General features: G+C 47.3%; 1 protein-coding gene across 1 annotated transcript; it reads right to left on the reverse strand.

The window, feature by feature from the left end:
- Positions 1-312: 312 nt before the first annotated feature.
- GDPD2 (glycerophosphodiester phosphodiesterase domain containing 2) lies at positions 313-22676 on the reverse strand. The gene is made up of 16 exons (XM_061598447.1): positions 22192-22676; positions 19604-19737; positions 16087-16190; positions 15897-15990; positions 14626-14685; positions 13290-13388; positions 12260-12353; positions 10620-10765; positions 8189-8271; positions 7905-8055; positions 7277-7492; positions 5064-5215; positions 3912-4059; positions 3700-3782; positions 1521-1549; positions 313-764 (listed from the first exon to the last, which is right to left on the reverse strand). The coding sequence occupies exons 2-16, from the start codon at positions 19703-19705 to the stop codon at positions 712-714; spliced, it is 1614 nt and encodes a 537-aa protein (XP_061454431.1). The 5' UTR covers positions 19706-19737; positions 22192-22676; the 3' UTR covers positions 313-711.
- Between the last annotated feature and the right edge of the window lie 1276 nt (positions 22677-23952).

The following is a 23952-nucleotide window of genomic DNA, read 5'->3' on the forward strand; positions in this document are numbered from 1 at the left end:
CTTCTCATGACTAGAGTAGGGGAGAGTGTGCAAGCCCATGGCTTGTGCATGTAACATTAAACTATAGTTTTCCATTGCTTTGCATGCAACATAGGCTATGGCAGCCTGGTGCCCTCCAGCTGTTTTGGACTAAACTCCCATCAGCCTCAGCCAAGCACATGCTGGAGGGTACCAAGCTAGTAAAGGCTGACCTCTGGGGGATGAGCGAGAGCTGTGTGTGTGAGATGCAAAGCCCATAGGTTGGCAGCTGTCAAGGGAAAGAATGTGCTCTCCCATCAGCTACCCCCTTCCCCACTGGAACAAGAATGACAGCCTGCCTTAGTGTTCCCAAACCATGTAGGGTGCTTTATTGACAACTGTTTCAGAGGCACTTAAAAAAATACTTCTGTCACGTCCCGCACCAAGGAGAACACAATGCAGGAGGCTGCGGTTCTCTATCCCAGCCAGTACATCGTTCTTGCAGCATTTTCAAGATCTGGGCCATGTTGAAAGAGAAACTGGGCACCCAAACACCCACAAGTTGAACTGCATGAGTCCAGTCCGACCTGCCCAGAGGTAACATGACTGCTGCTCCTTTTGGCTCTGGAGAACAGAGGCCACCACAACCAGGTCCCTGCAGCCAGCCAGAAGCCATCCCCAGAAAAGGCATTTTGAAAGGCGAGAGGGCTCCCCTGAAGGCAGGAATGCCCGTGTTCTCTTTGTGCTAAGATGTTATTCAGACAACAGGCTGTGGATCTTTGTTAGGAGCACATCCGAGTCAGAACCTGGAAGTGCAAGGAAATGAGTGTCAACACGGCAGCTCCTGAGTGGGGGCCAGCCAGTCTTTTTGCTGTCTATTTTTTTAAAAAAAATAGTCTCTACCTGCAAAATGAGGTGAGCTTAACATGCAGATGCATTAGAATAATGAACCTGGTGTTCATGTACCTAGGTAGCAGCAATCTTAGAAGCAGCTAAAATAACATGACTGTAGCATAGAGGAAATCGATTGTCTTTAAAAAATGGGGGGAGGGGACACTTAGGAGTTCTCTCATAGGGGGTTTACAACAGCAGGTGCATGACTACTACAGCAAGGGGTCACTGCAATGATAACCAGTGTGGTGTAATGGTTAGAGTGTAGGACGAGGACCTAGGAGACCTGGGTGTGAATCCCCATTCAGCCATGAAGTTGACTGGATGACCTTGGGCCAGTCACTGCCTCTCAGCCTAACCTACCTCAAAGAGGAGTTGGAAAGCTAAAAAGAAAACGGGAGGGGGAGAACTATGTATGCCACCTTCCAAGGAAGGTACAATATAAACGAAATAGATAACTGTACCCCGCTCCCGTGATAGGGGTTGTTAAAGGGGGTGCTGAATAGAGCTCTTCCCCATTTATTCATTAATCTCCTGTATTTCTAAGTCCCCCCCCCAGTTTTGCAGGCACCCAAACTGGCAAAGGGTTGTGGATTTGTTTAGTTTACACAACATGCACAAGATGCAGCAGAAATACCACACCGTTCCAAAGGTTCAAAGCTTCCTTTTACCTGCTGACTCTTTTCTCCGGGACCATCTTCTATAAAGAGAAGGGGGGGGGGAAATGTTAGCTCAGAGACAGGCATGCCCTCCCGCCTGCCACACATTCGTCACCAGCGTCCAGGCTACGCTCTTGTCAGCTATGTCCTTGGACACAATGCAGTTAGGGAGGATGGAGGTATTTTGACCAGGATATATTATGCCAGACACTTGTCTCGTTGCAAATGCAGAAAAATTCTGTTGTCAGTGACTTACTGTCGATAATTCAAAGTTGAAGAGGAGAGCAACCACCACTGAAGCTCAGGAACCTGAAAAAAGCTTGTATGTAGATCAGGTGTGGGGAACCTTCGACCCTGTCCCAAATGTTGCAGAACTACAACTCCCACCAGCCCCTGCAAGCATGACCACTGGCTAGGGATGATGGGAGTTATAGTTCAGCAACATCTAGAGAGCCAAAGGTCCCCCATTCCTGAAATAGATTGACATAGTCACTCAGAACTGAGGTCAGCTTTGGAACAGGATATGCAGAAAGGCCTTCTGTGCAGTAAAGATTTGTCATTCCTCCACGCAAGACATGCAGAAGCAGCCAATGGGATGATGTGCTGCCCGTCTGAGACTGGTGTAACTGCTACTTACTGGGGTGGGGCTGGGCTCTGTGGGCACATCGGCAAGGACAATGAGTTGGCTCTACCTGTGTGTCCATGCAGCCTTGACCTTGCCACCCTTGCCCAAGTAAGCAGCAGCGGTGCCACTGTCAGGAGGACGGCTTCATGCCTCCACCCTACCCACTCCTGCCCTTTTAGCAGTGAGGGGATGCACCACAAGGCATGCACATGGACAGCACCCCAGCCCTCCATCTTCAATGGGCTATAGCTGCATACACACACCATACCTGGCTTCTGTTTACAGTCTGATAACCTCTTGGTTAGATTACTGCAATACATTATACATGGGGCTGCCTTTGAAGACGGTTCAGAATGCAGCTGGTGCAGAATTCAGCAGCCAGATTGCTCATAAGGGCAAGATGGTCTGAGCATATAACACCAACTCTGGCAGAACTGCACTGGCTACCAATTCAAACTGCTGGTTTTGACCTATAAAGCCATATACACCTCAGGACCCCAATAGCTCAAGGACCACCTTTCTCCATATGAACCAACCCAGACCCTATGTTCAGTATCTGAGGCCCTTCTTTACATGTCTCCTCTGAGGGAGGTGTGGAGGATGGCAACATGAGAACAGGCCTTCTCAGTGGTGGCCCCCTGCTTATGGAACATTCTCCCCAGAGAGGCATGCCTGGCGCCATCATCTATCTTTATGTGCCAGGCAAAACCAGTTCTCCCAGGCATTCGGCTCTTAATTTTTGGAGGGTTTGGGGAGGGCTTTTGACATTTTAGCCTCTCTTAGGGGGGTGGGTTGTTCCACCATCTTACCCATATAGTGTTTTTTAACTTTTTATTTGTGTTAGTTTTATATTGGTTTTAATCTTTTTATTGTACGTTGCTTTGGGCCAATTTTTATGAAGAAAAGCAACTAATACATTAATAACAATGATACCTTCAAAGCACCGTCCCCCAAGAATCCTGGGAACTGTAGTAGCTCTGTGAAGGCTAAGGTACAGTTCCCACTGTTCCTTTTGGGGGGTGGGATGAATGTGCTTTGAAGGTATGGTGTGCACCTAGCCCCTGATGGGTAAAGAGCTGGATTCCACACACTGGAGAAAAGTGCCTAGGAACATTTCACTAGCATACTTCATGTGGGATCAAGGTGTGCCCTAGTTTCTGAGAGGAAGGGAATCCTACTGAGTCCCTCAAGAGATGACCTATTGGCCAAGTCTCCGAATGCACTTCAGCACCACCTTTCTTTCTCTGTGGTGGTAGTGGCAGTCCTGACATATTCACAGTAACAACAAGTGATTATGTGGGTGACCGCAGCAGGCTTACCTAGGTGCCTAGGACAGGTGATGGCCACTTGCGAAGCAGAGCCCAGCCCATGTGGAGAAGGCATGGCTATGTGGCAGGGGTGGAGAACCCTCTGGCCCTTCGGATGTTGTTGGGATTCCAACTCCCATCAGCCCCAGTTAGCATGGCCAGTGGTCAGGGATGAGGGGAGTTGTGGTCCAAACCATCTGGAAGGCTACACAGATTTCCCCACCGCTGCTGTATAGAATCCTGCTCACACTGTACTCACTTCAGCAACAGGAAGGCCCAGGCAATCAGCAGGAAGGAGACGCAGTCCGTCACAATCCAGATCATTTGGTATGTGGCACGAGGCTGTGGGGGTGGCATGAGGAATGGAGGTCAGTGGCATCATTGACATGGGAGTGGTTTTCCAAGGCAGCCACCCGCACAGAGTGGTAGTCACAGGAGTAGTCCCTGCTTTGCCTGCCCAACGTGTCTTACCAGCAGCCAGAGGGGACGCTCCATCCTCTGCAGCACCTGGCAGGCATTGGTGGTGACGGAGCTGGTCCCTGCGCACCACAGAATCGAAAAGAGCCAACGGGCATTCACCACATACAGGTTGACAGAGATGTTGTCACGGCGATATTCCCTAGGGAAGAAGGGGAGCTCAAGGCACCAATGCAGAACAGCAGATGTTGTGCAGGCATTTTCCTAAAAGGAGAAGCCCCAGTGCCTAATGCGCAGAGCCCCAAGGAGCGGCAGGGAGAAGATGCACTCCCAGAGGCAAAGGCAGAAAGGGAGAGTCTCTGAGCATCAGGTCCCACAGCAGCCAACTTCAGTGTTTGCTGTCATGCTGCTGGGCTACGCTTAGGGCTCAGCACCCAGGTTGAAATGCCTTCTATGTTCAACCTAAAAAATCATCTCATCCCTTACATACATAGCCAATCACTGCATGAGGGCGTCTTGCAGATACCATCCTATCAGGAAGTCCATTCTGCAAGATACCAGAACAGGGCCTTTAGCACAGTGGCACCTATCCTTTGGAACTTCCTCCCATTATATATCAGACAGGTGCCTTCTCTATGGTCTTTTCAGTGCCTGCTAAACATATTCCTCTTTCAACAAACTTTCTAAGTGGAGATCTTTAGCCCAGCTGTACCTGTACTGGATTTGAATTGATTTTAATAATGTGTTCTGTTAAAACTGTTTTTATGTACATAATTTTTCAATAATTGTTTTTATATATGCAATTGTTTTAACTGTTTTTATCTATGTAATTGTGAAATACACATATATGTTTTTATTACATTGTAAATTGCTTTGGAATGTCTTATGGGAAGAGATTCTTTAGCAAAACAAACAATAACAAAAGTTCCAAAGACTTCATGGCCTGAAAACCTGCTTATTTAGGAATTATGCAAAGCGCTGTTGCCCTACTCAAGCCCAGGATGTCCTGTTCAGCCCACCTTTAACTTCAGAGATTTCCACCATCCATTTCCCACACAGTTTCCAAAGGTATAAGGCAGTTGTTCCAGGATGCTCAAGTTTTTATGCTACAAAAGATAATTCTCTCTCCTTGGGTGAGGTTGGTCCCCTATGCCTGGAATACACACCCATTTATCCCGCTGTGCCCCCACCCCCAGCCAAACTAACCTGATTTCTGTGTCGCTCAGATTTTGGTAGGGCAGGTTAACATGCAGTGGCACCTTCGTTTCATTGCTCAGCCTCTTCCGGCCATAGACCTGCCGGAAACTGGGCACCTGCTGCTTCACTTGGTCTCGAAACTCATCAGGCAGCCACAGGATCTAGGAAGGAGAGAAATGGTGTGAAGCAAGATCCTTCGCACCCTAGGGAGCTGCTGCCGGTCAGAGTAGGCTTGATGGACAAGTATCCTGACCTGGCACAAAGGCAGGTTTGTTGACCCTATGCCTCAAAATGAGGGGAAGGGCAAAAAACAGGGTGTGCTACAGCTTCCGCCTGGAATGGCTACAAAAAAATAAATCAAGGGCCAACCTTTTCCCCTAGATAGAGATTTGGACTCAGACACAGGATCAAGTTCCATCTCAGAAACAGACTAATTAGTTGGCTCTGGGGAAGCCTTGGTCTTTGGGTTCAAAGCAGCCAATCTCTGATTATCCGATGCTGGGAGTCAGAACAATCTGCAAGGCCTGCCTGCTTGTCAGATTCTGGCTGGCCAGCGCAGGGAGACAAAAGTTGTGGATTAGATGGACTTTGGGGAAAGTCTTATGGTAGCTCTTCCACAACCTCGGTTCTTCAATCCGTACAATGGGAATAGTGACAACTTATTAGCCTGAGGTTCCTCGCCTCTGCCCTAAACTAACCCAATGCCCTCAGGTGCAGTGGAGGCAGACAGTGCTGAAGATAAGATTCAACTGCCGCTCTGGTCAGCCTATGTGTGTGGAATTACAGAAGGTGTCGTCTTGTTCTTCACTTCAGGCAACAAAGTGTCTTGGCCGGGCCCTGATGGTTGCATGGGCCAATGCAATATCCAGGATTACACAACTCAGAAACATACACCTGTCCATCTTTGCCCATCTGCTCTGTATCTCACCTGCCATCAGAAGCGCAGCTGGTGAATATGCAGGAAAACCATCTTCTCCACTGTGAAACTTGGGCTGTAGAACTCCCAGGAGATCCTACTGGCCTCCTTCTTTACAGCTGTTAATTAGCAGCTAAATACCATCTTTTTCTAAGTAATCCTATGGTCCTGACTGGTTTCTAAATGCTTTTTCTCCCAGCTATTTTTGTTCGTTTCCAACTGGGTTTTTTTTAGAAAATCCAAATTGTATTGTAATTGTAAAATTGTAAATTTAAAAAATTGTATTGCTGTGTTTTCAAACTTTGTTTGCGTTAGCTGCCTTGGGCATCCCAGTGACAGGACAGAAAGGCAGATATAAATGTTGTAACTAAACACACAATGAAAACCATATAGCAAAAGGAAAATAATAATATAAAGAATGTCTGTATAACCTGGTATCTCATAGATGGTTCCAGGAGGAGACTGATCCAGTTAAGTGCTACATATTCCTACATATTCCTGTTCCTGTATAGCTTGGAGGAAGAGGCTTCATTCACCTAGACTTGTAACTAAGGATGCAGTTCAGTAGCTGGTTCCTATTCAGTACCAATCCGCCATTTTTTGTTCCTGATTTTTTTTGCAATTGCTGACTCGTTTTTTCCCCAGCGAAAAAAATAATGTGATTGTTAATGGTGATTGTTATCACCTAGACAGAGGTTAAGAATGGATCAGCTTAGAGGAAAGCCTACGAAGACAATAATGTAAAATTCAGAGCAGACTTTTTTTTTAAAGAAACCATGTCGATGACAGCCGCGATCTGCCGCAAAAAATCAATGCCAGTCCAAAAACAATGCGGATTGTCAGACTGTGTCAAAATCCGGTAATAAATCCGATAAAGCAGATATTCTCCCCCTTCCCTAATTGTAACATGATACTACTGAATCACAATCCATCCATCCATTGTATCACCTGTGTTTTGAATTGGGATAAAGGCTTTTTAAAAAAAATCACACTATGTGTTAGTTAGCAATGCCATCCCTTGGATTGGATGCAAGAAAGATGACAGGTGATGGCTGGCTGGCTGAGGGCACGCTGGGCTTAGGGGAGAGTGGCTCGTTGGCCCCAATGTGCCCAAGGAGATGGACTGTCATCCATAAGAGGCTTAGGCCATAATAAATCTATCAGTCTTTAAAGATGCCACAAGACTCATTGTAGTTTTGACCCAGACTGAAGACAGCCATGCACTCCTTCCTTTGTCTCCATCTCCCTTTGTCAGATTCACTAAGAGAAACCTTGTCTGTCACATCCAGCCACAAGGACAACTCACCAGCTCTGGGGCAATGCCGGATTGGAGGATGGTCTCCACAGTGACATTGACGAGGTGCTCGTACTGGGGGTCTTCCACAGGGCGCAAGTCAAACATGACGGACACGTTGTGCCTCTTGGCCTCACCCAGAAGCTGCATCAGAGACGGAATCCGCTGCGCCCGTGCCAGGGCCTGTTCTTCATTCGAGAGGCGTTGCGCTGGAGGGAAGGGCCGCTTCTGGTAGGATGGAGGGAGGCAGTGAGAGGGTACAGCACAGAGCCCTTCAGCTCCAGACGTCTCCAACCCAGGTTTACTTCCCCCTGTGGGGCTGTATAGGCAATCACAGCCCCATCTATTTTGGCTGCCCCCAGCAAGATTTCCTTCCCAAGGGTTTTCCCCAGTCAGACTTCTTGTTCCATGCAAGGCAGCATATGGAACATGGCTCCATTCAGCTCTATGGGACAAGAGAAACAGTTGCATGTGGGGGAGAAAGGAGAGGACGATTGCGCTTTCGCCTCAGACCCTGGTGGGGAAATTAACAACAACATCGATGGAACTGCTCTACCTCTCATACAGCACAGCTCTCTCGGCAGTTTACAAGCCCAAATCTTGCACAGGGTTTGGCTTGGCACTGCCACTCATCTCTTACCTGCAGGAACCAGCTGCCAGCATCAAGTTGCTGCAGCTGCGTCCAGTTGAAGGAGCTGGCGTTGGAATGTGCCTGAGCAGAGAAGACCTCTTGCACGTTTGTGGTCCGGAGGAGCTTCTCGTCATGCATGATGAAAGGGAGCCCGTCAGCACTGGCAGGTGAGAAAAAGAAAGGAAATTTGTCTGGACATCATTTATCTCTACTGCCCGAGGAAGAGGTGAGGAAAGATGCTTTGGAAGACCAGGAAATCTCCTTGTCTCCCACCTGCCGGCTCTGCCCCTTACCTCACCAGGACATCCGTCTCCAAGACGCTCACGCCACAGTTGACTGCCTTCCGAAAGGACATCAGAGTGTTCTCAGGTGCAAGCTGGAAGGAGATAAAATAGGAAGGGTGCACGTGAGGCGCAAAGATGGCAAGGGTGGTGCTGGATGGCAGATTTTGGTGACCCACGCACCATCCCTTCTGGTTTCCCAGCTATGTTATGTAACATGAGAACATTGTAAGAGCCCTACAGGTGGATCGGGCCAAGGCCCATCTAGTCCAGCATCCTGTTCTCACAGCGGCCAACCAGATGCCCCAGTGGGAAGCCTGCAGGCAAGACCCAACTGCAACAGTGCTGCACTTGTGATTCCAAGAGTGAAGGTAGAACATACCACTATGACTAGTAGCCACTGATAGCCTCATCCACCAAGAATGTGTCTGATCCTCTTTTGAACCCCTCCCAGGTTGGTGGCCATCACTGCTTGTGTTGTGGGAGTGAATTCCATAACAAACAGTGCCATCTTTTGTCTGTCCTGAATCTTCCAATATTCAGCTACACTGGATGACCCCATCGGGCTCTAGTATTACAAGAGAGGGAGAAAAACCTTCTCCTTATCCACTTTCTCCCCAACAGGCATAATGTACAATGTTCTAACATTGTGGTGTCCCCCCTCACCTTTTTTCTAAGCTAAAAAAAGCCCCCAACATTGTAATCTTTTCTTATAGGGGACAGGAGATGCTCCAGCCTCTTCTTTGTTTTGGTTGCCCTTTTCTAAACCTTTCCCAGCTCTGCAATATCCCTTTTTAGGTGAGGCGAGAACTATATTTCAATTACAGATGTACCAGAGCATTATAATATTGGAAGTTTTATTTTCATTCCCTTTCCTAGTGATCCCTAACGTGGAAGTTGCCTTTTTCATAGCTGTTGCATGCTGGGTCAACATCTTGGCCAAGCTACCCACTATATAACCTCAAGATCTTGCTCCTGGATAGTCACTGCCTGTTCAGACGCCATAAGCATATGCCAGCAATGGGGAACCTCAAGCCTAGGAACCAAACACGGCCCTCCAAGTCTGTATTTGGCCCTCAGAACTCTCCCAAGGCCACATCCTTTACTGGCCCTGCCTCCCATCCCAAATGCTTTGCCTGGCTGGAATGCATCCTTCAATTCGCTTCCTGCTTGTCTGAAGGGATGATAGAGAGGGGTGTGTGATCGTGTAGAGAAACTAGTCTTCTGTATAAAGATACAATTTACATTTGTTGCTCTACCCACTCCTGGCTCTGCTGCCTACCGGCAAAGGGCCCTTGGAGGTTACCCAGAAAAGAATGCAGCCCTTGGGCTGGAAAGGGTTCCCCATTCCTGGTGTATGTGTTCTGCAGAGAATGTGCTCTCCAAGTTACCAGCGGGATTCAGCAGCCATCTAGAGGGTGCACAAAGCACAGTCAGCTTTGACCAATTCCCGCATTGAGCAGGGGGTTGGACTTGATGGCCTTATAGGCCCCTTCCAACTCTATGATTCTATGATTCTATGACTGTGGCAAGTTGAAGGGCACTCAAGGGTAGGAGATGGTCTGGAGCTAGGGGAGCATCCCAAGGCCGGGACAATTTCTCAGCACCAAGAACAGGGAGCAGAAGTCCCTGGGAGGATGGACTGTAGAAGCTAGCAAGGGAAACTCCCAACACCCAGGATGGAGATGGGAGGCAGCCCAGCCTCAGTGGATGGCTCCAAGACAAGGCTGAAATTGGCTCCTGCTCTCCCGGTCTTATTAAAACATGAGGATTGCAAGGGCAGCCAAAAAAAGAAATGGCAGATTATACATGTCTGCATCCCCCAAATAAGCTTTGAGCCCGCCTCACATCATACACCCCCATGGGCAAGAGACTGCCCCCCATTTCAAAATGGGCCAGCACCTCCTCCACCCAAAGCTCCATTTTTGTGCCATGTGCTTTAATATGTGATGCCCGCAGGCCAACACAAGGGTGGGAGGAAGCTGAGGCTTTCACATCCTGAAACAAGCCTCGGGCCAATCTGAACCATCAGTCCTGGCAATAAAAGATTGCCTCCTATGACAGGGATGGGCAACCTGTGGCCCTCCAGATGTTGCTGAGGAACAGCTCCCATCATCCTTGACCATTGGCTGTGTTGGCTGGGGCTGATGGGAGTTATAGTCCAACAGTATCTAGAGGGCCATGGGCTCCCTAGACCTACAGTACGAGCTGTCCCAGCACAATTTCCAACATAAACTGAGTTTGGGAGCCACATCACTCACAGTCACAATGTCTGCTAGCCAACTAATACCATTGTACCAAAGACTAAGGAACTGGCGGGGGGGTAGGCAAGCAGGGGATCTCAAGGTCCCTCAAATCAGCCTCTCTGCCCCCAGTTGCAGGTCTCTCCTACTATCCTGCTGCTTGCTATGCGAGGGAGCAAAAGGAGGCGCTGGCTACTCACCATAGGAGCTCCACGGTGCCCATACAGAGCAGGCTTGGGGGGCAGCTGGCTATGCTCCAAAAGACAGGGGGAGTCAATGCCCAGTGGAGCCAAGTACAAAGCAAGTACTGTTCCCAGATACAGCAGCAGGAGAAGTACTCTGAGGGCTGTGGAGAGAGGCCGTTGGAAAACGCAGGTGAGATGCCACAGAACACAGGAAGATGCCTTATACCAGCCTTTCCCAACTAGTGGGCCACCAGATGTTGTTGGACCACAATTCCCATCTTTCCTGACCATTGGCAATGCTGGCTGAGGCTGATGGGAGTTGTGGTCCAACAACATCTGGTGGCCCACTAGTTGGGAAAGGCTGCCTTATACCAAGTCAGGGCATTGGTTCATCTACTTGTTCAGTGTTGTCTACACTGACAGGCAGCGGCTTTCCAGGGATCCAAACAGGAATCCCTCCCAGTCCTAACTGGAGATGCTGGGGATTGAACCCAGGCCCTTTAGTATGCAAAGCTCTGCCCATGCTCTTGGAAGAGGACAATGGATTGCTAGACCATCCCCAGCACTGGAAAGACCGTCTGGGTAAAATGGCAACAGTGCCACCATCCACTATAGGGTCCCTAGCTCCTTTGGGCCATTCTAGCCTCCTCCCTCCAGTGAAGCTCTTCATTTCTTCAGAGTGGAGTTCCAATAATGCTGTAATGCCACTGGCTAAGTAAAGAAATAGCCACACACACAATGCAGAATATTGCACTGCTGATCACCACCACCGAAGGCCCCTCCAGACTGGTGTTTCATGGCGGTGGGTTTATTCTGCTTTATCAGTTCTAAAATGCTTCGCCAATGCGACCACATTGTTGCTATCTGGAGGGGCTGTAGCCCAACAAAAACAGGGTCAAAATAAACCAGAACATTTGTGATAGGAAAAGTTATGGGATTTCAGCAGGAAATTACAGGATATGCGCTAACTAGAAATGATGCGGTGCGACCACTCCAAAACTTTTGCAAGCACAAACAGTGTTGAAAGTGGCATTGCAAATGACCACCCCGATACCATCATGAACACAAGTCATGAACGTGCAATAAAAAGGATATTTGGAGGGGCCACTAGTGGCCTAGGAATATAACTTAGCAGCAGCAGAAGATGCTGAAATGCCTGCTGAAGGGGCCTTTGCTGTGTTGAGAACGGGTGGGAAGGTCTGTCAGTTCTGGTTCTCTCCATTTCTCATTTTTCCAATTTTAAATTCAATTCTTCTTTCTGCAGCAATTTGCAATTTAAAAAAATCCTCAGGAAAATTCTCCAGCATTTTAGTGTGAATTTCTCCCGATAAGCACGTTTTTGTAGGTAGTTTTGACAAATGTACACATTTGCAAGCACTTTCTCATCATATAATGCATATTAATGTTATTTTCACTCATAATATTCATTTTTATGCACACTTTCCCCTTACATATGCATTTTTTTTGAACACTGGTCGGGGAACTTCATCACAAAATTCGGATAAGTGCAATTTTCAAAGGACAGCTGCGTTTCAGTTCTCATGTTGTTTCGGAAAGTGTGAATTTAGACAGATTCAGCTTGAAATGAGAATGACCGAATTCCTCCCCCACCCCTAATTCAGCAGAAACAAAATTAGCTTTGGCCTCCCTAATACCTGAGTGGGATGCACGGTAAAAACAGTCAGCCACCGGCCAGGCCAGCAGTGTCATGCCCACCACAGCTCCGAGGTGAAGGAAGGGACCCGTCGCCTGGCAGGTTAGAAACAACAAGAGTCAGTCATCGTCAGTTTGGAGTTTCCAAAGGAGCTGTCCCAGGCTGCTGCAGCAGCATCTACAAAGCGGGGGTGGGTTAGGAAGAAAGGAAGGACTAACTGGGGAATAGGCTGGTCCTGAAACTGATCCCAGCCTGTATCTGTATTAGAATTGTTAAGATGCTTTATTGATTGAGAGTTTGCCATCCTGGGCTCCTTTGGGAGGAATGGCAGGATATACATTTAATTAGTTATAATAAATATCTCTTGCCCAGAGATCCCTCCAGCATGATGACAGAGGGCAGTAAGGTCTGGAATTCCCACCCACCACAGGGAAAGGCTGCAATCACCCCGCTTTTTTATTGTTAATCACTTCAGATGTTTTCAAGGGAAACAATTCGTAAAGTAAACTGTCCTGGCAAGACGGGCAAATGGAACTCTTGGTAGCAATATAATCTACCAAGAATAACAACCAATATGCTTTATTGGGATATGAGAAAGGCATAGTAAACGAAGTAGATTTGGAACTTGCAACAGCGATGATCACTGCAGCCAGACTAGTCATAGTAAGAAAGTGACAATTGGATGAACTAGATGACATTTTGCAGTGGTATAAAAACATATCAGATACACCATTGTTGACAAAGCTTACATATTATAAAATATTTTGAAGGACGTACACCAAACACTGTCGGATACACCCAGTGGGCCAGTTTGCATGTTAACCACTGCCTGTATAGAAGCTGCTATGAATCACTCACTCCACAAGTGATTTCGCATGCAGCAGCTCAGCAAGAGAGTGGAGGAAGAAAAACAACAACATGTGCCAAACATTACATGGCAAGAGCTTGATCCAGTTTCAAGCAGCATCCATGTGGCAACTATGACGGGGCCTTTATTCTCTGAGCTCAGGCCATCAGCTGTGGACTCTTACCTGCAGGGAGATGCGGGCACTTTCCCATTGCTCTGCCCACTGGATCTCCATCCCCACAAAAGCAGCTACCACCACAAGTGTTGTCAGGATCAGGAGGCCCTGGAAGAAATGGAGAGGGCAGCATCAAGCGTCTGGAGAGGACACCGGTCAGACCTTTCAGCAAGGACTGTATCCCTTCTGTTACTTTGTACACTGCTGGCACTAAATAAAACACTTCCGTAACATTGTTCTCTGACTACAGTAAGTGGGACCATCAGTGCAGATTTGCCTTAAAGCAAGTCTGATCATAGCCTAAGATTTGACAAAATATTTTTATTATTTCTTAAATGGTCCAGGACAGCCAGGAGATGTGTCTTTATGGGAACTAATGGTTAGAAAAATGGTATCTTGATACAGAGATTGTTGCATGTTTGAAGGAAGTGACACACCTAACAGCCCCTGCCTAAGAGGAGGCGACAAATGTAAGGGAAATGTGCACATGCATCTTGGGGTGCAACGGGCTTATCTCTGGGGGTGGCAGATTTGCTACCTGGTAGAAGTGTGTCTGTTTCTTGCCTCCATCCCCTATGTTGTAGTTCTATATTTGTAAATAAACGTAATACTACAAAACACTACAAGTTTCTAGTGATCTCTCCTCTAAAGTTATTGTTGTATTATTTTTCCCCAAAATATTTTTGCACTGGCCTTTTTGGAAAGTCTGGCTATCTATGGTATTTGTGCATTTAGTAGCTGACTGCTTTTATTGTATTGATTTTATTCTGTAAACCACTTTATTCTATAATGAAAGGCGGTCTATAAACATTTTAATAAATACAAACAAACAAACTTACAAAGCACCATCCATGTGCATGGCACTTTACAATATGCAAGAGGGCAGACCCCTGCCCCAAGAAGCTTACAGTCTAAAATTAAGCACAGGCGAAACAGGGAGGGACAGGAAGTGGAGGCAGAGGACAAGGAAGCGGTATGTAATTGTTTCAGTTGCATGCATCTAGGCTGGATTACAAGTCAAGTTACTGTAGGGCAGCCACAGGGAACTTCCAGCCTGCAGGCCTAATGAGACCTGCCAGGCCATTTTGGGCACCCACCTGTCAGTCCCCTGACACCATACAACATCAAGTGTAGAGATTGGTTATCTTGTCTTAAGTGAAAAAATATATCTGCATGCACATTTGTAACTGGAATGTACACATGATTTTAGGAGGCCACTAGCTAATGGCAGTGACCCAGTGTGCATTAACATTATGCAGCAGCAGGCACCCATGTGTAGGACTGTGTCTTCCACAAAGGAAATATGCAAGATGTTGGAAAGATTGTGTTTTGGGTAGGACGTTACCTTGTGTAGCCAATGGAGCTTCAGGGGCTGGTGGCAGAGCTGCAGGCAGAGTGCCAGAACCTGGGATGAAAAGGGGGGGGGAGGAAAGAGAGGTTTAAAAAATTAGAACCAAACAACCTACTTTTGCTTAGCTTCTGGGACAACGACAATAGGAGGACAACATTCCTGTCAGGAGATAATGAAGCCAACTTCACTCAAAACCCTGCCTTGAGGTTGCCTACACAACCCACACACAAAAAAACCCTTCAGACCTGTATTATGAAAGTTGGTGGATATTTTCTTATAATTAATTCTGCTGCCACTAATTATGTGGAAGGCTATGCAGGACACAAAGGTCTCAGCTGCTAACCACTGGAGACCCTTCTTGGCACCTCCTTTCTAGTTTCTGAGATGCTCACCCACATGCTTTCAAGCGTAATCTTATTGGGCTGAAGGGGGAAGGGCAATGGCTCAGTAACAGAACATCTGCCTTGTGTGCAGAAGGTCCCAGGTTCAGTTCCGGACATTTCCAGGCAGGGCTGGGAAAGACCTTGTCTGAAACTCTGGAAAGCCACTACCAGTAAGTGCAGATAGTACTGAGCTAGGTCGACCAATGGTCAGGATAAGGCAACATCTTATGTTCTGTGCGTGAGTTTTAAAGTAAACGGGTATTCTCATGGTGTTGATTTAACTTTGCCGCCCTCCCTCCAACACAGGAGTTCCGTGAGCTGTAGTTTTATGAAGTTGTTGAAATGTCTGTGTTAAGATATTGCTAGCCCTCTCAAAAAACTACAGGTCCTAGGATTCCTGGGCATGACAGTAGCGGCACTTAAACCGATTCAAATTTGTAGTGTATACAAATCCTCATCTATCTAATAGTGGATGGGACAGAACATTCTCAGGACACTTCCAAACTGTCATTAATATTCAGACGGGATTCAGTTCCATACCAGCAAATTCAGGTTGCATAATGACAGCTGATTGTGAGGTCTTGCACAACCAACCCATTTCCCCAGTAGATCCAACTTTTTGCAGCTAGCTAAGGGAAAATGCATTGGAAAGTGTGGAATAGCACTTGCTTTCCTGCCACATCATCTAAGCTTCCCACAAACAAATCAGAATGAATGCTCAATAAACAGGTCTTCTGGAATTGCTCTTTGTAGACAGAAGAGCATGTTCCCAGATAGATTTTGGGTGTTTGATTCCCCAGCCATCCTAAAGGTAGACAAAGGAGTTCTGGAGGTGGGGAGGGGGAGGTTTTCCAGATGAAGAGCCCAACAAACAGAGTGTACCAGGAGCAGAGAGGAGAATGTGACCAGAGTCGCTGTTCCAGACAGCATCACCACCGACCAGTCAAGCCACCACTCTGTCTTGCGGAAAATGAACCTGCCGGGCAGAAGGAAGAACAGGGTAAGGAAGGGTTATGACAAGAATAGGTAGGGGAGAATCTTGGGTGTGGGGCAATCTGTGCCGTCTACTCACTCATTGAGGTTGTGGAAATCGTTGAGGGTGACAAGGGCAAGATAGAGCCAGGCCAAGGTGAAAAGGCACACGCAGAAGAGGAAGAAGAACCAGGCACAGTCACACTGTGAACGGGAGGAACGGGTTAGAAAATTGTCACACCAGCCAATGCACCTCAAGGCCCCGCAGTAGATGGCTCTTGACGCCTTGGATGATATACCCTAATCCGGTCTGAAAGCCCTACTCCAGCTCCAGATATGCAAAGCTGGCTGTGGTTCCTCGGTGGAGGACATGCACTATGAAGGCCAGAGTAGATAGACGGATACGAAAGACAGGTCTTTCTCAGCAATTACACTGAGACTGTGGAATTCCCTCCCCTTATAGATCTTTTGGGCCCCTTCCCTTTTTTAGACCAGCCTTCGTCAACCTGGTGCCCTCCAGATTTTTGGACTACAACTCCCATCAACCCCAGCCAGCATGGCCTATGATGTGAATGATAAACATCCAGAAGATACAAGGCGGATGAAGGCTGGTTCAGACACTTGCTGAAAACTGTTTTATTTCAACAAGCTTTTGGTTTTCAATTTTTTTAAACTACTTGCTGTGCCTATGGCACTAGATTTTCATCTGGTGCTGTAAACGGTTAGTTTTATTATGACTGATTGCAATTACTGATTGCACATTTTAATCTTGTAAACCGGTTTTGTGTCTCCACAGACAGAGAAGTGGGGTAAAAATAATAAATGAAATAAAAATCTTACCTGCTCTAAGGCTGAATTATGGCACTGAAAGCAGGTTCTGATTTAAACCCTACCGGAAATCAAGCTCTGTATGCAACTCTGAGGGCAGCTTTTGATGAAGATTAGGTAACATTTTTAATTTTTTCTAAAAAGACAGTTGAAGGTGATTTGAGGGCTTCACTTCTCATAGTGAACACACACATTTCTTCATTTGTCTTGAAATCATTTTGCTGATGTGTTTTGAAATGAATTGTTGGACATAAGCTCTTATATTTTGCTTCATCCTATTGTTTTCTTGTGGTTACTTAGTACAGATTGATGTATTATTTTGATGTTAATTTCTTTTTAGTAGTTTTATTTCAAGGCCTTAGTATGTATTGCTGGTGGATTGTCCAGTTGTTTAATACTGAATTTATTATTACGTGGTGTTTTGATGGCCCTTTTGAAATGTTGATTCTACGTTTATATTTGGATTGTAGCTGTTATAATTTATTATACCTTATTATCTTATGTTTATTATTGCTGTTTATAATGAGGCTACTGTAAGATGTTTTGGGCACAGTTTACCATGGAAAGGCAACGTGCAAATAAACTGTGATGCCAATGATGATGGCTAAACAAGTTTTGCAGGGGTTTACAGCAATACAAGAAACAACAACTACAAAGCCTGTTTACTAGAGGCGTAAGTGAAAGGAGTGTGTATCTCATAAGCTGCAATCCCTCAAATCTCCGGGGGACAAAAGATCCTATCTGTCTCCAGTCTTGCGCTGCTTATGGTGCCTACACTGCAGGATGGGCGGGAGGCAAGACCTAGCATGTTACCCTCATGCCCAGCCTACTGTTTTCACCTCTCTTCTTCCTCCCATCCACACCCACAGCACTTAGCTTTCACTCACATGACCAGACCATGCTTTCTCTCTCTTTTGATGATCACATCGCCCTGTATATGGAGAGGTGGAGTCGGGGAAAGCAAGTGCCACCTCTCCCACAGACTCGGTGTTGGACCTTGGCCAAGTCACTTCCTCTCAGTCCCTTGCCCGCCTCTGCCCATCCCTGCTGTCTTGATATGGTTTGCTTTTTAATTAACGGTTTGAATGTTGTTTTATTTTATGGTTTTAATGTGTATGTTGTAAATCACCATGGAATCTTAAGTGATGAAGGGCGGTTTAGAAATTGAGATAATCATAATAATTATATGGAGCCTGGACCAGAAACTCCACCTAGTGCAGGGGTTCCCCATCCTTCTCTCCCCCCCCCCATGGACCACTTGAAAATTGCCGGTGGTCTTGGCTGACTGCTTAATGATTTTTCTGCCTGTTGTGCAATTGTAATGCACTGTGGTAGATGCTGTATGATTTTTAATTGTATTTGTATTGCTGCTTTTATTTCTTACATTGTATTTTATTACAATTTGCATTCAATATAATTCATACTGTAATACAATATAAGAAAAGGAGTAATACTTAAAAATAAATATTAACATTCAATGCAGACACACTGCGGATTGCCTGAATGAAGCTCATGGACCACTGTGGTCCACAGGCCACAGTTTGGGAATCTCTGACCTAGTGCAAAACGCTGCAGCTAGACTGTTGACTGGGTCAGACTACTGCCAGCACATAACTCCAGTGCTTAAAATCTTGTAGTGGGTGCCCATGCACTACCGGACCAAGTTCAAGATTCATGTATTAATTTAAGCACTTGGGGCCAGGACACCTTAAGAAACACTTGATTCCTTTTATCTTGCCTGATCACTGAGGTGTTAGGGGGATTCACTGTTAGTCCCTTGTGGCTCAGACACATGACTCATATCCACCAGGACGCACGTGCATTCAGTATTGTGGGACCAATTCTGTGGCACTCCTCCCAGGTGTGATCAGACAGGCCCCCTCCTATTGAACTTTTTAAAATTTCAGCTGATATTTTAAGTAAGCTTTTCTGATTTTATGGTTTATTCTAACTGATTTGATCTGTTTCATCTCCTTTGTAATCTCATTGCATACCACTTAGAAACAATGGTGTTAAGCAGTAGATAAGTTCTTGAAATAAGTAATGATGATGATGAAAACAGTGAGGACCAGGGTAGTTTACTGCACTCCCTCACTGTGCTGGAAACCAAGTTGGGCTTTTGCTCTCAAGACAAACAAGGGACGGTGATCACTCAGCACTGAGGAATTCCCAACAAGTCTGGGCTGGGAGGCAGGCAACCAACCCTTCCCCACGAGAATCAGGCAGGCCAACCAATTCCAGCACCAACTTTCATGGAGCTTTTGAGAGTGCAGCACTGAGCCTGGGGCCTGAGCTGACCTGAAGGTGCGGGGAGGAAAAAATAAAAGTGTGTGTGAGGTGGGATCCTGCCACTCTGGAAGATGCTAGGGAAACCAAGCCAAAACACATCTGCCCAAGGGCAGGGAACAGGAAAGCTTCCTCTTGAACTTGTGCTTGAGCTTGCTTTCTCCTCCTCCCTCCCATTCCTTTTTCCTCATGTGCCATGTCTTTTTAGAGTATGATCCAGAGGGCAGGGGCCATCGCAGAGCCGATTTTTCTGAGCGCCTTTTCTGGCTGAAGGGTGGGGTATAAATGCAGTAAAAATACAATAAAACTGAAAATAGCCCTTTGGCTGCTGCTAGTACGGAAGGAGGCCCAGGCCTGACGCCTACTGCCCCTATTCTCCAAGCCAAGAAATGCCAGGGTATCCTTGGGCAAGGCTCTCTGCAGGTCTCGTGGCCCAATAGAGCCAAGGCAGCCAGCATCCCTGGCCCATTCATCAGGATGTTGCAGAGGAGCTGCCCACTCACCTTGCTGGTTGCCAAACCCTTCTTGCTACGAGTCCAGCGACAGCTGTAAAGGCACAGCAGGCAAGTGGCACACAGGTTGCAGCAGCCCCCATCCTTCGCCATGGTGTGTCAGGTGGGTGGGAAGACACCAGGCCCTGTAAGTGGGAGGAACACACACACACACAGACAAGAGCCCATTGGTATGGCATGGCAGACGGTATGTGGGGTTTCCAGAGGGGACAGGACAGGGCAGGAATAGGGGTGGCGAGGGTGAAGTAGGGGGAGAAGGAAAGAAGCCACACAGGCCTGAATGGGCCTTTGCTCTCTGTCCCCTCCTGCCCTTCTCCACCCTCCCCAGCAGCAGGGACAGATACAGTTTGCAAGAGTGTGTGAAGCTCTTTGGGATTCCAGGCTCTGTCCTCCACAATCATCACCTGGCACAAATCTTGGTGATGGATTCTCAGAAGAGGCTGATCCAGATCAGGCACCAGGCCAACGGAAACCTGCACGGGGCGCGGGTGGGGAGCTCAACCAGCCTGGCAAGCCACACCCAGGCACCCTGCCCCAAATCTGCAAGCTGGGGCAGGCCCACGAGGCAAGGAGCTGGGTTAGTATGGAGCTTAACCCGACCTGTCCTCCAGAGAGGGAAAGAGAAAGAGGCAGGCCAAGAGAAAAAAGCAACACGACAGGAGGATGTGGGGAAACCCACATACACAACCACTCTTCCCCCTGCTGCCAATCTTGTGGGGGGCTTGCTTTGGAAGTCCCATTTCAGCAGCGAAGGCCTGCTGCTTCCTGTGTAATAGCTTAACCCTAGTTGTCAGCCTCATCCGTACATTTCTTCCGTGCATAAGCAAAGGCTTCTCCTGCTTTCTAGGTCCCTTACACCTCCTTTAGCAAGCACAGCTCTGCGTTGTTGCTATGCAGCTCTATGGGAATAAGGTTGACCCCACTCCCCTCCCTATAGTGTACCGCATGGAGGGTCTGTCCATTTACAGAACAGCACATGAAGCACATGAAGGGTGAAGTGAGGATGGAAACCTACTTCCTGCACCACCCTCAGCGGATTTAAAACCCAGATTCAAGCCACGTTACAAGTCAGCCACACAAACTATGCAAAGAAGACCCACAGACCTGCTCCTTCTCCCATTTAACCTGCTCTCTATTTCTCTCTCCCTATCTAGATTGTAAGATCCTTGGGGCTGGGGCTGGCATTCTCATTCTTTGGAAAGTACAAAGCACATGGACAGCACAATCATCATCATTAATAAATAATAATAATAGACCCTTTGGACCTTGGAAATGCGCTTATAAACAGAGGACTCTTTTATGCAAGATATTTTTCCTACACAGAGATAACTGCATTGGGGAAAGACACATGCAAGTGTGGCATAATAAATACAAGTGTATTTACCACAATTGGGAAGCCAATCAACCCAACACACTTAAATAACTGTGGCAAAAGAAAACAACAAAAATATGATCTTCACACATGATGGTATAGACATTTCCACCCTGGGAACACTCTTCACATAGGGCAGTGTGTATCATATCATGCGTGAAGCAGTTTTGAGAGGCAATGGCACTCCAACCCTGCAGAGGCCTCTCATGCTGGGTAAGGGGTTGCTATGGATACCAGAGAGGCTTTAGGGCTTGGTGCACAAGGGCAGGTGGGGCGGTGGTAGAGGAGAAAACAGGATAACTTGGCTACACGGGTTAGAAAACACTTGCCTTCTCATGCAACAATAGCATCACAGTGTCAGGAAGGGTAAAGAAGTGGGGGGGGGCTGCATGCATGGCATCGACTATGGGAGGCAAAAGATATCTCTGTGAGTCTTGCAGAAACTTGGTTGGCACAGACTAGCTGATTTCCTGCAAAGGAAGTCATTGTGACATTTTGAGTCGTGCATGTGTAAAAAAACTCCCTAACTTTCCTTCTGAAAGTTTTGGTGGTACAAAAATATTTTAAATCTGAAAGATATCCAAGATTACATGGATTGGAGGAGGAGGACAGGAAGTTGGGAAAGAGTCTTAAATCTCCAGAGCTGTCTCCTCCTCTTCTCCCCGCTAACTTAACACACACTTCCTATGTGGCACAGCCATACTCAAAACAGTAATGAAAGGTACAGAGATTTATTCAGGACAGCCCTGTACAGTGGCGCCCATTTCCAGTGGGGGTGGGGGAAGAAAGAAGAAAACATGGTTTGTTTGTTTTTAAGAAAGGAAGAAAAACCTGGAAGGAAAACTTCTCAGCCGAACTTGAGAATCCCACACCACATCTCTCCCCCCTCTGAGCTGAAAACTGAAGCTAAAATGCTTTCCCCTAAATAAGAGAACTTTCCTAAGAACATTGCTCCCCAAGAGCTCAAAAAGACAACTCCTTTCTTCTAGGGGGAATACCACCCCCCAATACCACCCCCCTCTCACCATCCCTTCCAAAGCAGCCCATTCCAGCATATTTCCGGGGTGGGCTGGAGGGAAAGGAGGCACCCCCCTCCCTTCTATCTACACAGCTCTTGAAAAGTCTTTTTTGCTCCAAGGCAACTTGCTTATTGCTCAGTTGTCTGCACCCCTGGCACTCCTCCCAGCTCGCTCGCTCGCTCACTCACCTTGACCAAGGCCCCAGTCCCCTTGGAGGCCAGGCAGATTGGCCCTCCTTTGCAGGCAGCCCAGGAAGGTACTTTTATCTGACAGCTGTTTTTCTTTTTCCAAGCTGAACTTTTTGCTGCAGCTGCCGCTCCTCCTCCTTCGGTGCTCTCCTCTCACTGTCTCTGGCAGCTCTCTCCTCTCTCCTGCACAGTTCCTGGCATGCCACCCCCACTTGTGTGCCACCTACGGGCAGGGCCAGGCAGGCCAGGTGCACCTGGGAGAGGCAAGAGTGAGTGAGCTGCAAGGCTGCAGCGGGAGGCCAGAGAAGGTGCTGCTTTTGTCCCAGTCCTGTCCCTCAGCTCTCAGGCCAGGGGGGCTTGTTTTGTGGATGCTTAGAGAGGCTGGGGAAAGGGCCTAAGGTGGGGTGGGGTGGGGGAGTCACTCGCTGCACAGAGCCCAGGCCTGGAATTTGCAGGCAGCCCACGCTCCAATGGACGAGACAGAGGCGGGAGCCAGAACAAAGCACGGGGCTGCCCCACAGGGAGGGAGCGGGGGCTCTGTACCACTCAAACAGCAAGGCATTCTCATTCCAGCACATTAAGGAGTGTATACAAGTCATTTCAGAAGCAGAGGCATGAAAAATCCCAAGTAATACTCTCATTGGTGGTAAAAAAATAAAACTGAGTTATTTGACCATTTGTAGCCTTTTAACAATACACCTCCAAACCTGTCCCCTCAAGATAAGCCAGAAGCCAGTGTACAGAATAACTCTGCAACAAACAGAGTTGCACGCCACCCCAATCTCCGAGTGGTGAGAGATCTCCAGGGTTCCCTGTGCTTACCCAGGGTTTGGTTTCCTTGGAAAGAAGGCCAGCAGAATCTGTGGTGTCTCTATGAAATATTTGTTTATTTACACGCATGCCAACTTGAGCTTAAGATGGAGGAGTTCAAAGGATCAGCAGTCCAATATCTTGCTTTTCCATCAGGCTTACAGGAGGCACCCTAAAGCCATGGTGTAGGGAGCCAGCCTCTCTACGTGTCTCCAGTTCCAGCCTTTCCTCAGACTCCACTCAAACACACACTTCTTTTAAGCCCGGGGGGGGGGGGGGCTCTCCTAAAGAGTTTCAACAACAATGGGCACTTGATAGACCCATTCGCTCACCTGGCCACTCTATTACACTAACAAAAGAGACTCATCCGACTAGAGGAGTAGATGCCCCACAATCACCTCCAGGTGCAGGGTTCCAAATCAGAGGCTGGAAGAGGACTCATAGAAATCATCTGTCTCAACCCCCAAACCCACAACAATATATTAAGTCACCATAAAACTGATAGTGTTTCCTTTAAAACGAGCAGCAAAATTTCATCAAGAAATAGACATTAATAAAAAGCAGATTGAAACAAAAATGTATTACACGTATGTTCTCTTAGAAATCAGCATGCATTCCACAGGATGCCACTGAGAAGGCTCTGTCCCTAGTTCTTGTCTGCCCAACACAGAAGTGGCCCTCCAGATGTTGTTAGATTACAACTCCCGTTGTCCCTGACCATTTGTCCTGCTAGCTTAGAGTGATGGATCACAATATCCGAAGGACCACAGGCTTCCCACCCATGGCCTAACATGCGATGGAAGGAGTGGCAGGAAGAAAAGGTAGCAGGACCAGGCAAGGTAAAAACTACCCTTCTCCCCCAATATGATTTACATCCCTGTAGGTTGTTCTGATGGGCAGTCTGTCCAAAAAAATGCCAACCTGTTAAAAATATATATCGCACAACATTCA

This window comes from Rhineura floridana, chromosome 16 (assembly GCF_030035675.1).
Source record: "Rhineura floridana isolate rRhiFlo1 chromosome 16, rRhiFlo1.hap2, whole genome shotgun sequence".
Classification (NCBI taxonomy): domain Eukaryota; kingdom Metazoa; phylum Chordata; class Lepidosauria; order Squamata; family Rhineuridae; genus Rhineura; species Rhineura floridana.

Excerpts from the sequence above, each read along its gene's own strand:
- GDPD2 (XM_061598447.1), bottom strand. The coding sequence starts at position 19,705 with ATGGCGAAGGATGGGGGCTGCTGCAACCTGTGTGCCACTTGCCTGCTG. Across the intron at positions 14,686-15,896 it reads CATTCTCCTCTCTGCTCCTG|GTTCTGGCACTCTGCCTGCA; the intron begins GTACACTCTGTT and ends TTTTCATCCCAG. Across the intron at positions 8,056-8,188 it reads GAGACGGATGTCCTGGTGAG|TGCTGACGGGCTCCCTTTCA; the intron begins GTAAGGGGCAGA and ends CTCACCTGCCAG.